The sequence below is a fragment of the Impatiens glandulifera genome, chromosome 5, assembly GCF_907164915.1.
Source record: "Impatiens glandulifera chromosome 5, dImpGla2.1, whole genome shotgun sequence".
Classification (NCBI taxonomy): domain Eukaryota; kingdom Viridiplantae; phylum Streptophyta; class Magnoliopsida; order Ericales; family Balsaminaceae; genus Impatiens; species Impatiens glandulifera.
The window spans coordinates 33,822,023-33,836,850 of record NC_061866.1 but is presented as its reverse complement, the minus strand read 5'-3'; the positions used below and the strand labels follow the sequence as shown (position 1 = coordinate 33,836,850).

The window sequence follows — 14,828 nt, the reverse complement described above, 5'->3', positions numbered from 1 at the left end:
CTTTTGACCACAACAAAACAAAATAAAAAGTAAAAAATTTAAAATAATTCACATCAAATTCATCACTTAGTGCGCAAAATAGCAAAAGCCCTGCCACCACAACAAACGCGTATCGTATCTACCTGCACCATATCGTCAAATCGCCAATCCACACTCTCTCATTCGTTTCTTTTATCTTCTTCTTCTTCTATATCTAAAAACTAGGGTTTTGAGAGGAGTTATGCAGTACTGAAATATTTATAAATTTGTATTGTTTGTGATTTCAACGCCGACGGTGTTTCTACAAATCAATCTTTCAATTACTATTTATTTTGTCAATGCCTAGAATTCCATTCATTAAATGGATGGATCTAAACATTGACTATCTTGGAACTGCTTCTTCTCTGTTCAGTGGGTTTGACATTTCGATACAGCATTCGACTTTATCATTTGCTGTTGTTCCACAGAAAACGGATTTGGCCCTAATTTCGTTTGGCGGCTAACCCTTCTAGTTGGGCATGGCGCCAAGTAGAAGAAAAGGCTGTGTCAGGGCTGCTGCTGCCGCTGCTGCTTGTCGGCAGTGGAAGGTTGGGGATCTTGTTCTTGCCAAGGTCAAAGGTTATCCAGCTTGGCCTGCAACGGTATGAACATATTGTCTTAGTAGTTTGATGGATCTAATGTATGTAAAGTTAATTATCAGGTTCAATGGAAATGTCTGATTGAGAATACTTTTGTTGATTTCAATGCAAATTGAAGTCTAAATCTAAAATCTTGAACTTTGATTGAGTAAGTCCTAATGGATTTATGAAAAACTATTTATATGCAATAGCTTGGTTGTATAAGTGACTATGTGGCTTGTTCTTGTGATTGATATAAAATAGCTTAGAAAACACTCATAAAGCATAATAATGTTTCTATTTGCAATGGCAGGTAAGTGAGCCAGAGAAGTGGGGTTACTCATCTGATGCCAAGAAAGTTCTTGTGTACTTCTTTGGCACCCAGCAAATGTAAGCATATTCTCTTATATCAATCTTTTTTCTGTTTGCATGATCTTTTCGTCTTCTATATGGATGGTGCTATGCAACGTTATTTTTTTGGGATGACATGTATTGAATTATAGGAAGGAATGATGTTTGAGCTGATTATACTTGAGAAGAAAAAGTATTACCTATTGATTCTTGGTAGCCAACTTTTCACTTCTTATTTGTGCTTGTATTACATTGTCAGCAAGTTCTATAGCCTTCCATCTAGTACTTGAACTGAATGCTAAACTCTTTTTTCCTTCATATTACTACTTTGATGCAAATGTCAGTTGGCTGATGGAGCAATATATAGACTTTACTAAACAATTAGAATTAATTTTCTAAGACGATGAACTATTTATGCAGTGTATATTTTCTATTCCTTATTGTCGATTTTCGTATGTTGTCAAATTAAGTCCTAGGACCTATTTCATTAGTAGCTTAAATTGGAAACTGAAAATTTCTCATTGTGTCCTATGCTTGAAGAGGGTATTCTGGTTTGAAATTGAGAATTTGTTGATGGAATTTCGTGTACTGGCAAACTGCTTCGACGGTTTCACATGATACGTTAAACCATTATAAAAAATCTTAATTTCCTTGAGTGATGCCTCACCAAAGCTTCATTCTCTTACTGATTGCAAGCTAGGATCAACATGATATTATTGTCTTCAAGACAATCTATGTATATGAGTTAACTTTCATATCCGGTCCTTTGCTTATTAGTGTATTTAGGAAGAAAAAGCTTCAATTTTGAAATTGTTGTACATGTCTTCACCTTCTAGGTAATTCCATTTATGAACCTTGACAACTATCAGTTTACATAGAATTGTTTAACTTGATTCATTACAATGTTGAATTAAATCATTTAGCTATCCAACTAGTAATGTTTAATAAGTTAGTGCATAGTATGTGGTATCAGGTTCTCTAGAGAATTTACTTGTTGTAGGTTGGAATGTGCATACTAAATTGATTGGCCTTTTACAAGATTATTCTTCATTTATTGATTGAAATTGTTAGAGATCTAGAGATAGGGAAATCATGTTTATCTCATTAAGGGAGTTGTTGACAACATAAATTAGTGTATATTTCACCCAACTAAGATTTTTCAACCTCATGTGGCTTCATTCTCCAACATGGACTTAGAGTGAACACATAACAAGAACATTTTCTTTAGCTATTGCAGCTCATTATTTTGCCTAAACTCTCCAATACCTCATAAAAATTATACTGCTATATAGTCTTGTATGTTTATTCCTTTCCTTTCAAAGCTATACTTGACATCTAAAAGGTTTCTTTTAGCCATCGTAGCTTATCATTTTTCCAAAACCAAATACTTTTAAGAACGATAGTGCTCGTGTGTTCTACATGATGACATTAAGATATTGAGTTAATTGAGGCTATGTTCAACATGACGACATACATTTCATTCTTCATTGGGAAAGTTCCATATCAGGAATTAAGATATGATGATGAACTTCCATTGTCTCTATTATAAATATTAAGGAAAGTGCCATCATAGTGGCTTTAAAACTGGTTGAATCACAATGGCCTAATATCTATAATGAACCCTAAACTTATGCAAGGTATTCATTTTAATTTGAATTCAAATTCACTTCATATAGAATGAGAGTTCTATAACTAACTTTTTTTTAATTGTTAGCATATGTTTTATTTCATTTGCATCATTAATGAATGATGATAGGAAATTGATATAATGGCAATGAATCGATAGTAAAACCTAGCTCAGCTGTAGAATAATACCTTGACTTGAATGATGAACAATAGACTTTGAGATGAGAAGAGAATTGAGAATTAATGGGGGAAGATAGAACTTTAGATGCTAGGGAGAATACAATTGGGATGAAATAGAGATAAACAGTACTAATCTATTTATATTATTCTATTTGTATCCATCACTAACCACTACTATTCTATTTGTATTATTCTATTTGTGACCTTCACTAACCACTACTCCAATTGATAGAGACCTAGTAACTGAGTCTTGACTCAGTTGCCACAAGATAAATTAACAAATAATTAACAATTAGTTATTAGAACAATTAGCAATCAGCTATCCTTAACAAATAATTAGCAATTAGTTATTTGAACAGTTACCGATTAGTTATCCTTCTAGTTTACTTTCCTTATTATCTCAACAACTAATATAATAAATAGAAAGGCTAATGATCATTGTAATAAATCAATTCATTCAATAAAACATGTTAGTTTAATCTTTCTATTCAAGAACTCAATCAAATTGTTCTTATTCATTTAGCTCTTCTTTACACTATCTATTATAAATCAAACTAATGTAGTGGCATAAAGGCATGAGCCAATAAAGTGAGACCAGTTTCCGTAATATGACGATTTTTTCGTTCAATAATATTGTTTTGCTCACTAGTGTGGGCAAGATAAGTGATGTAAAATACCATAATGATCTGTTAATTGTTTGAAATTCCTTTATTATCCTCCCCAATCAATTTGATTTTGCGACCGAATTAATTTTCAACAAGTCGAAGAAAGTTGATAAATGTATTCAAAACATCAGCCATTTTCTTTAGTGGATATATCCATGTAAGTTTGTTAAAATCATTCTCAAAATGTACGAAATAACAACAACTGGTAGCCGCAAATTCAGGAGCAAACCCTTAAAACATCCAAATCAATTAGGTCTAAAGTGGTTAGAAGTTGAAAAGGGTAAATTTTGTGCTTTTTCATAGTGACATGTTCCACACAAAGAAATAGTACTACTAGCTAAAATTTTAACTAAAAAATTTGATATAACTAAATGTAGTAGCGCTAGAAGGATGTTTGAGTTGTGAATGCCAAGTTTGGGCCGAAGATTGAGTACCAATGAACACTTGTTTATCAAAACAAGCTGAAGGCGAATTTTCAATAGGGTCAAAGCAATAAAATTCTTAGGAAGCACTTCATATTCCTGACTTCGTAACTGAAGCAGCTGACGGGTGAAATTCAAAAGAGACGTTATTATCCGAAACATGTTAGATATATCGTGTATGTAAAGAGAATTTTGTTGATTTGAAAATTTAGTGGTACCTATATTACAAATATTTAAAGGCGTACTATTTTCAACTTTAATAGTTTGAGTACATGTATGAGGAGCATTTACATGAAGATAATGGTCGGAAGTGATATGGTCGGTGACATCTGAATCAGGGCATCGAGTCGCATCCTCAATAGTAATTGGTGTATCTAACATTGTCGTAGAATTTGTAGAAGTATTTAAAGCGAGGGCACTCGAGATGAGTGCCCTTGTACATTACATATTTGATAAGGTGTATTATATAAACAATTTTCGGAGTAATGACCAATTTTCTGACAAAAGGTACATTCATGACGATTATTGTTTTGGGACCCATTGTCACAATTATTATGTACTGCAAAAGCAGATACTATCGAATTCCTAAAGTAAGAACGATTGATCTTTCCGCCTCCACGCCCCAAAGAATATGCAACATTCATTGAAGCGTACTAGGGTGAAATATTTTCAGAATGAGGATAAGATTTCTTTCCTTGAATATTGTCGTTGTTCGTGCTTTAGAAGGATGTCATGAGAGATCTTTTCCAGAGGTTAGATGACCTATCATTTGCGCCGGTTGAGTAGAGTTAATTGCAAATCTGATCGGAAACATATTGTCAGACAATGATTAGTGTATTCGACAAGTTCCAGATATGTTGAATGAAGTTATGAAGAGAGTCTTTGCGTTTTGGAGTTGACTTCGTAACTGAAGCAGCTGACTCTTAGATTGGGCAACATAAGTCTTCTTTAGAGTTTTCAAAGCTTTTGTGCAGAAGATGATCTTGAGACTCGTTAACGAATTTTGTCGGTAATTGTTGGAAAAGGCTTAGTAGCCTTTGACCTAGGGCACACCATTGTTTACATTTTGGATTATTGATTATAATTGTGTTTTCTTCATCATCTGTTTCTTGAAAGAAATTGGTAGGAATTTCTAGAATCAAAACTTTTCAAAGATAGGAACTTGTGACTTCTAGTAGATGTAGTTGTTTATGTCAAGCTTTACGTTTCCCGTTATTGTTGGTAGAACTGAGAAATGATGTTGTTCTGCCATTGAAAGTGTTTTCCTTATCAAGCTTTGATATCAAGTTTGATTTATAATTGATAGTGTAAAGAAGAGATAAATGAATAAGAACTATTTGATTTAGTTCTTGAAAAGAAAGATTAAATTGTTTTATTGGAATAATTGATTAATTACTATGATCATAAGCCTATCTATTTATATTATTAGTTGATAGAGACAAATAAGGAAAATAAACTGAAAGGATAACTCATTGCTAACTGTGCTAATAACTAATTCCTTCTTTATCTTGCAGTTTTTGATGAGGTGTCAACTGAATCTTTTGACTCAGTTACTAGATCCTTATCACCAACCTAAATCTTTCCTCTCGTAACAGAATCTCCTGTGGTTATAATGCAAGTTAACAACGTTAGTTTTTCAACACTTAAAGTATGGTTTTGTTTCAATTTATTGCAAATTGAGCTGATGCTTCTCATTGAATCTCACTCAAGTTCAGGGTTTAATTTGGATTTTGACCCTACTATCATGACATGCACATATATTTTTTCCAGCAAAACCTCTTAGTCAAGTAGTTTAATGTTAAATACCCATGTTTGATATTTTTCCTGAAAATTCCCTCTTCCCTCAATACAGAATAGGTATCCTTTACTTAGGTTCAGAATCTAATAGGCTTGATGGCATTGACCAGAAAGTGTTGCACATACAAATCTAGTATATATTTAGTCTTTTTCTTCAAATCTAGTATATTAAGTTTGTTCCTATAGTTTTCATCTCTCTGTTTAGTTTACTAACTGGATGCCTTGAATGGATAATATGTTTGTGTGTGAATGCTATACACCTTGAATGGATAATATGCCTTGTGAATGGACATTATGATGTCAATTATGTCTGCATATTTAATGCTGAGTTTTATTTGCTTGCAGAGCCCTTTGTAATCCTATAGATGTCGAACCATTTACAGAGGAGATGAAAGAAACACTTCTCACAAAGCGTCATAGCAAAGGTGCTGATTTTGTACGTGCAGTGCATGAGATAATTGATAGCTATGAACAGTTGAAGAAAGAAGGTGAAGTTTCTTCTAACCCTGTGGGTAATGTTACTCGGAAAAATTCAGGGAGCTCAGGGGACAATTTAGGACTGCAGAATAGGAATGAGGCTTCTAATGTAGCACTTGATTTGTGTGCACAAACTCCTTTAATTGTTGATGGTAAGGAGTTAAAGGTTGCTGTTGAAGATTCTGTAGAGATAGTTAAGGAATCTGACATTTTTCCTGATAAAGTGACAATAACAAAAGACCCTAAGGAAAAGAATCAAGGAAATACGTATTTTTCAAGAAAGAGATTCAGAGGTGCACAACCAAATAGCTGCTCCTCCCAGAAACAGGTAGTCACTGCTCCTAGGTCCAGATTCTTGTCGAGAGTGGATGTTTCTAAGTTTGAAAAATGCATATCTAATAATGATGGTAAGGCTGCAACAGATGTACCTGCTTCACTTTTACGTGATGAAATCAGAAGCATGAGAGTGTGGAAATCACCAAATGTAGCTGATGAGAAGACGAATCTACATGCCATGCCATTAAATGGTAGCTCTGAAGATAATGGTTCTGAAATTTTGACAGTCGATTCAGAAGCTATCAGTTTGAACGAAGGAAGTACATTGGATTCTGGCTGTAACTTACAACAGTCTGAGTCTGTTCTTGAACATTGTGATGCAATTGAGTTAAACCAAAAATCTGTTCTTGTGGAAGAGGCTGTCATTGTTAAAAAGAAAAGGAAGCAAAATAGAAAAAGAGCAACTAGTGATGCTTCTGATGCTGCCAAAGTAGTTGAGGATACAGGTTCAGAGGTAGAAGCAGTTAGAGCTGGTCAACATTTTCCTGATGAAAGGCGATCTCCGCTAGACAAAGGTGATGGTGATGAACATCTTCCACTTGTGAAAAGAGCACGGGTTCGGCTGGGAAGATCGTCATCTATCAAGGAGGATCTGGATATTTCTTCACCACTTGAAGAGAAATCTTCACCACTTCTAAATAAGGTTCCTGGGCTTGTTTGCACATCCATGACTCCTGATGTAGATTGCAATGTGGATACAAAAACATTTCTAGTCAAGTTTAACACAAGTGATCCAGTGCTACCAAATGTATGTTCTCAGTCTTCAGTTGATCAACTTCAGGTTTCGGATGGAAGGAGCAGTGCAAAGTTGGGTTGTCCAGTGTATGGTGAGGCTGCTTTACCTCCATCTAAGAGGCTCCATCGAGCTTTGGAGGCTATGTCGGCAAATACTGCTGAAGATACTAAATCTGAAGTTTCATTGACCATCAAGACGTATATAAATAAAAGTATTTCTAGCAGGGAATCTCCTGAAACATCTGTCGGTGGCAAAGGAGTGAAATGTCCTGCAACAGAAAGTTTTGAGTTTACTAATGTGAATGCTTCTCAAGGTATCAATTGTACTACGATAGCTACTAGTTCTGAGCTGCCTGAGGAGGAGGAAAGGGCAAACAGTCCCATAGAAAAATTAAATTGCAGCAAACTTGTCAGCATGAATAGTAGCCAGAATAATGAGTTTTGTGAAGTTAGGGCTCTGGAGAATCTTGAAAGTGACGAGCTGAAAAGTCTTCCACTTTCATCCTTGGGTGAATCAATCATTAAGGTAGCTGTGGCTACAACTCCAAAAAACATACTGCCTTCTACTGGAATACAAGAAGACAATAGGGGATGTGATGAAGGTTCACTTGAACCACTGTTGCCTTCAAAGGGAAGAGGCCAAGACGAAAATATTGACAACCACCATAAAATTCAGAAGTCTTTGAGCAAACCTTATACTTCACATGATTTAGAAGTGGTGTCTTATCCTGGTTCAAGAGATGCAGAAATTGGTGAGAAACTTCCTGGAGAGGGTGATGGTTCAGATATGAAGCCTTCCAATTCTCCTTTTATTAAGAAGAAAGAAGCTAGTCAAATGTATGATCTTGCTACATCTTAGCAACTTCTTCCAATGTTGACAATTAACCTTTCTATGTCATTTCTTAAATTGAATTCCTCTTCATAAAGTTTTCATGATATGCTATCCTCATCTATTGGTATGCTTTGTTGCTCAGGTTTCATGTTACTGGAGATATCAAACAAGTGCCTAGAGATTCAGATGCTATTACCTCTCCAACTACACTGAAGGATATAGCAGCTTCTGAATTTCTCCAGAACTTATCTGGCTCCACCTCCATTTCTTTGGATCATACTGGTGAAAGGGATATATCAGGGCAAGGGTCATCATCTTCCATGACAAATAGGTTAGGTTCCATTGCATGTGAATCTCCGCCAAGCACATCTGTCTGTAATGATTCCACAATAGAAAATGATAGAATAGACACAGGACGTTGTGTTCTAACTTCTCATATACAATATGTAAAATCAAAAGACATAAACAAAAGGAGCAGTATGACTGAGCCGTCTGCTGCACTAACAGCCTTTGAGGCTGCTCTTGTATCTTTAACGAGGACAAAAGAGACTATTGGCCGAGCTACACGGATCGCTATTGACTGTGCCAAGTATGGAAATGCTTCTAAGGTATGCAAACTATTTATTCCAGTTATTATTGCCTTAATGGCCAAGTCTAGTTTCTGCATATTTTAGACTGCACCATTTATGGAGGCAAATTCCTTGCTCTTGCATTTTATAGAAGAATACACATAAAATACAAGATTTTTAACTCCCCAAATTTTACAGCATTATCCTAGTATACAATATATATTTATTCTTATAAAATGATCCTACAATCTAATTAATGTTCTTTTAGGGATCTCAATGAACTAACTATGTTATGTTAGTCCCTTCCTAATACTATTTTGAACATCTCAATCCATTCCTAGATAAATGTTAACCAGTTTTGGGATAAAAGGGCATCTATATATAGTAACTTTGCTAAAATAAGCTAATATATAAAACATGAAAATGCAAATATACCATAAACTCCTTTAATTGTGCAACATTTCCTATCCGTCTTAAGCTCGATGTTAACATCAACTCCTTTGATTTAGAGCTTTGAATTTTAATTGGCCTCCCGGTTGTATTTTAGTTTTTGACAAATGGTGTCATGACTTTTCTTTTTTTGAGAACGCTGGGTTCACCTTCTCATTTGGAGTGCGACTAATCTCCGTGAGTTAAGCACATGGCCTGCAAACACACTTAACCAGGCGCAGAACTTGCCGCCTGACGGGCTCGAACCCATGACCTCAGGGCATCTATATATATAGTAACTTTCCTAAAATAAGGTAATATATAAAACATGAAAATGCAAATATACCACAAACTCCTTTAATTGTGCAACATTTCCCATCCGTCTTGAGCTCGATATTGACATCAACTCCTTTGATTTAGAGCTTTGAATTTTAATTGGCCCCCCAGGTTGTATTTTAATTTTTGACAAATGATGTCATGACTTTTTTTTTTTGAGAACGCTGGGTTCCGCTTCTCCTTTGGAGTGCGAATTTCCGCTGTTTAAGCACATAGCCCGCAAACACACTTTTTCAACATAAAAAAGCTTGTGTTCAACAACTAAATCATTTATTGGTAACAAAATAAAAATAGCATCTGGAACTGCCGTTATTATGATTTGGTTCCAAAATGTTGGTTTAGATTCCTTGATTTCTACCCCCCCAATGTATGGTCTGTCCATTACTCATGTTAAACTTTTTATTATATAATAATTTGGAAAATCATTGTGTAGGTTCACTCGTCAAATCCTAAATCTCTAATGTGGTGTTGAATTAAGTGCAAAATGGAGTAGAATCATTTGGAAAATCATTGTGCAGGTTCACTCATCTAATTCAGATTGTGAAATGGAGTCGAATTAAGTGCAAAATGACCCTTACCATTTTCTGGCACATAATCTCTGAAGGATTTGTTTGAAGTTAGTTTTCATTTAAATGTATCCTTCATTTCCCTTGTAAGAGATCTTATATGAACCTGTCATTTTGTTCTTTAAAGTTCTTCATCGTCATGTTCTGTAAAGTGTGTTGATTCACAGATCGACTTACAGAAGTTTTTGTTCTAATATTCTAATGGGATGAAGGGGAGTGATATAACCAGGCCAATCAGATGGTATAAATGAGTAGGATTTAATTGAAACGTTATCCAACCCAACAGGATTATGGTCAAGAATCTCTTTAGCATTCACTTGATTTATGAATAAACTCTATCTAATTGTTAATCCACTTAAATGTAACTTCTATTTCATTTGTAACAGACCTTGTATGCACACTTGTTTATTTCATTTTTGTAAGGCCACATTCTAATTCAGAAAACTCCCTTGCCTAAATGTTAAATGCTTCAAAACTCTACTCATGTTTGTTATAGATGGTGAACCTTCTCTTCCTTGTATGCACACTTGTTTATTTCATTTTTGTAAGGTTCTTGGCCACATACTAATTCAGAAAACTCCCTTGCCTGAATGTTAGATTGCTTCAAAATTCTACTCATTTTTGTTGTAGATGGTGAACCTTCTCTTCCTTCTGCATTTTCACATATGCATCGTTTAATAATTTCTCATGAGTATTTATTTACTCACAATGTGGTTTGTTGAAGACACCTTTTGTATTATTACACAACTTAATAGTACACACTTCGGCATTTAAAAAAAATACTTGATATTAGGTGGTTGAAATTGTTGCTCGTAATTTGGAAACTGAGCCAAGCTTACATCGACGAGTTGACTTGTTTTTCCTGGTGGATTCAATCGCGCAATGTTCTCGTGGTTTGAAAGGTAAGCCATCTCAGTTTGTAACACCATTGTGTTTCAACTCTTTGATCGCCATATATGATATTTCAAAATCGCGATTCTACTTCTGTACCTGTTTCAGAATGAAAAGGATTCCTCATGCTAAACTTTGTAGATAATTGCTTTAGTTTGGATAGTTTTATTTCAGAACCTAGTGTTTTGGTGCTGAACTTTTTTTTTCTAGACTACAAGGTCTTGTTATGATTTTTCACATTATTGCTAATATTCTGCAAGTTGTTTGGTTTTTCTTCATTGGCCCTCTTAACGATATTAACATTTCAGATTTAGCACCATTTTCCATCACCATGTTCACGTCTTTAATCTTTATAATTTTTCTATTTTACTTTATGTTGCATTTTTAACACTATTAATTTCTGTTGAGATTGACTTAGCTTTAGTACACTTGTGAATATGTTGAAATTTGATTTGTACAGGTGAAGTTGGTGATACATATCCTTCAGTAATCCAAGAATTGTTACAACGCTTATTGTTAGCTGCAGCTCCACCTGGAAGTAGTGCCCTTGAAAATCGCAGACAATGTTTGAAGGCATTGAATCTTAATTCATCTATTTGTTCTCCTTTTTTGAATTGTCTAAGTTATTCCTTTCTGGACATGTTTAATTAGTTTTCATTGCACTATATAGGTTTTGAGGCTATGGCTTGAAAGAAGAATCCTTCCAGAACCCATTATACGTCACCATATTCGTGAGCTTGAGTCCCTCTGTTGTTCCTCTTCTGGTAGTGCTTTCTCTCGGCGTTCTCTGAGAACAGAAAGGCCTTTTGACGACCCCATTAGAGAAATGGCGGGAATGCTTGTTGATGAATACGGCAGGTGAGACTTCGTTTGCCTTTTATTAGTCACATCACCCCAAATCTTCTTGCTGAGCCTGTTTTTTTGTTCTGTAGCAATTCAAGTTTAAAGCTTGTGGGACTTTATATGCCTCCTATGCTCAAGGATGTGGAAGAAGAAGGGAGTGACTCTGATGGTGACAATTTTGAAGCAGTTACACCTGAGCATGAATGCCAATCTCATGAAGAAAAAGAAATTGTCTTGCCAATGGCTGAAAAACATACTCGTGTCTTGGAAGAAGTTGATGGTGAGCTTGAAATGGAGGATGTCGCTCCCAGTTGTGATGCTGAGACGGCTTCCATTAGCAATGCTGGCTTGGGTCCTTCTAATGTCTTACATCAGTTTGACAAACCAGCTTCCCTGCCTTTTCTCCCTCCCCTACCTGTAGACATGCCACCATCATCTCCTCCCTTGCCTATATCACCGCCTCCGCCTCTACCTCCAACTGGCGCAAGCCTAGTCCCCTTTGATTCTAATGTCTATGTGGATGCTCATGTAAGTCTTTCCCCACTTTTGATGAGACCATTGTCATTTTCTTTTGCCTTCTTTCTTAAGTGATACATATGTCATTTTATCAAAAACTTCCCAAAGAACATATTTCCTATTGATACAAAAAATATTCAGTGTAACCCAAGTTAGCTCAAGTGAGATAAGAGTCCTGAGCTTATGAAGTTGTGGTCTCAAGTTCGATTCTCACTATCCAGGGAAAAATCATGGTCTTAAAGAAAAAGTAAATTCTATGTAATTTTACTATATAATACACTAAAAACTAAGTTTCATCATAGTTATATCTTGCTCTCATGAATGTGTCCTTGTGAAATCTTGAATGAAACAACAATGTATTAAGGTGAAAAATAGTCTAAAATACTAATGCAAGCCTCCTTGCAGGCAATTGGGCAGAGTATGGCATTAGTGAACCCAGAAGTAGTGCCCCTTCGGCCGTCTGTACCAGATCCCTGTAACTCTGGTGTATTTAACAGTCAACCAGTTCCCCATCACACAGTGCAGCCTGCAATTGGGATACAAGAGAATAATGAAACCAGTTTGCATAATGCAGCTTATCCAATGCGCCCACCACAGCCTGCACCATCGAATCAATTCTCTTATATTCTGTTGCAATCTCAAAGGGAGGTTCCACATCCTTCCTATCCTGGAGTTGTTGGGGGGAATTTCTGTAATGACTTTGATAGGAGGAACATGGGCTTGCATGAGCATGGTGGTGGTGGAAGTAACTGGAGGCTTCCAGGGCCGCCCCCTATTTCAGGTACGCTTTTGCTTTGACTATTTTAGACAGGGTTATGCATTGATCTTTATATGGTGTACCTGTTTTGGTATGGTGTTTCGTCAACTTGCTAAAAATACAATAAATTATACATTTGACATAAACACTTGAACCAAGAAAAAATTTGTCTCAGCTTTTGGCCTAGTGTTCCAAATGCTCCAAAGTAAAAGAAATGAAATTGATATGGTGAAATGTCATAAAGAAGTAGCTAAAAATGTTTATACCAGTAAATGATGTTTCTATCTTATTCAATCACATTTTTCATACCAAACACAAAAAATATTACTGTCACTTTTTCTAATGTGATTGTAACAAAGTATATTTTTGTTGTTGAAAAAAACCGAATTATTCGTCTTAAATAATCTGCTTACGCGTTAATAAAATGACTTCTTTTACGCACAATGATGAACTTTTACAATCAGATGAAAAATGAAACCCCTTACAAGATCCTGTCTAGAGAAACTGTAAAAAACAGTCCTATAAATAAAATGGTATCATCCTCAAAAGTCCTATTGTTACGATGCATTCAAGCATACAAACCACACAAAGTTGAAAAAAATACAAGAATACAAACTACAATTGGATTGTAACAAAACTCTAGTTTCTATATATGCTCTATTATTTTTACTATAAGCTGTTCCTCCAGGTACATATTATCCTGATTGTTCAGGAGGAGGATCTTATGCACCACCTTATCCTCCTTGTGATCCATCTCCACAAATGCCTAACAGCCATGGATGGGGTTTTCCTCAATGGAATACAAACCATCGAGAATTCACTCCTCATAGGCCACCAGCCGAAGGACCCATGTCTGTTGCAATCAGAGGTTTGTCGTTGAATCCTCTTATTTTTCCATAAGTTTTGATCAGACCTTAGTTCATAAAACATTTCCTTTTTCTTTCAACTTTTGTTTAAAAGTTCAAATGTTAGGTTCTTATGTTTTTTTTTTTGTGTGTTTCAGCTCCATGCTTTTGGCAACCTAGATGAGCTACCATGTTGAACTTATGTGGTATACTTCTCTCTCCCTATGTTAGGTTCTAAATGATACGACGAATGTTCAATTTGCTTGCTCTGAATCAAAAGCTTGTTCCGTTGAGTTCTTAAATCATGCTTTTTGCAGCTCATTAATCTCACTTATTGGCTCAATTATCTTTTTTCTTAACTCCATATCAAGACAGTAATGGAGTTAACCAAAAAATTATGCCACATTGTAATTTGAGCCATTTTTAAAAGTTCAGAAAACTTAACAAGCCTATCACGATGATGAAACAAAATGAGCTTTTGATGCAAGGAAGCAAAATGAACTTCTTTCCTCAATAATATATTGAATAACGGTTAAAAAAACATATTATTGAATTGATTACACTTGCACCATTTTCTATGATTGAAGGTGTGAAACCCATCTGCTGCAGCTTGTTCAATTCTCCTGTCTTGTAAGTTGTAAGGTATGATGTCAAAACAATAAGCTGGTTGCGGGAATTGTACATATATGTGTTCTCTATTTCTCCCTCTGCAAATGCAGTTGCGGAACTGTGCTTTAGTACAATGACTTATGCGCATCGAGAGAGTCTTACCATTTTTTAGAATTTGTTGTCAGAAGAGCCCACAATATAGATTTTGTTTTGGTTTGCCTGACAGGAATTTGTATCCTTCCAATGTGAATTACTTGCCTTGGGGATTGATTACTGTGTAAAGATTATATGTTCTTGTCATTGTACATAAATGTGTAATTTAGTTCTACAACTCAAACACATCCTTTGAATGGTATTTGTCAGATTGTTTTGGCTGTGCAAAATTGGTTTTGTGAAATTGTTTATTGTCTTGTGAAATAAAATCTCACCATTTCAGTAGTTAAAGGAAGT

The 14,828-nt window shown here is 35.4% G+C and overlaps 1 protein-coding gene across 1 annotated transcript; it reads left to right on the top strand.

The window, feature by feature from the left end:
- The first annotated feature begins 178 nt into the window (after positions 1 to 178).
- LOC124938090 (protein HUA2-LIKE 3-like) lies at positions 179 to 14,775 on the top strand. The gene is made up of 12 exons (XM_047478461.1): positions 179 to 620; positions 910 to 986; positions 5,983 to 8,022; positions 8,160 to 8,625; positions 10,711 to 10,819; positions 11,269 to 11,381; positions 11,479 to 11,666; positions 11,741 to 12,179; positions 12,573 to 12,948; positions 13,613 to 13,792; positions 13,928 to 13,975; positions 14,357 to 14,775. The coding sequence occupies exons 1-11, from the start codon at positions 498 to 500 to the stop codon at positions 13,951 to 13,953; spliced, it is 4,137 nt and encodes a 1,378-aa protein (XP_047334417.1). The 5' UTR covers positions 179 to 497; the 3' UTR covers positions 13,954 to 13,975; positions 14,357 to 14,775.
- The last annotated feature ends 53 nt before the right edge of the window (positions 14,776 to 14,828 follow it).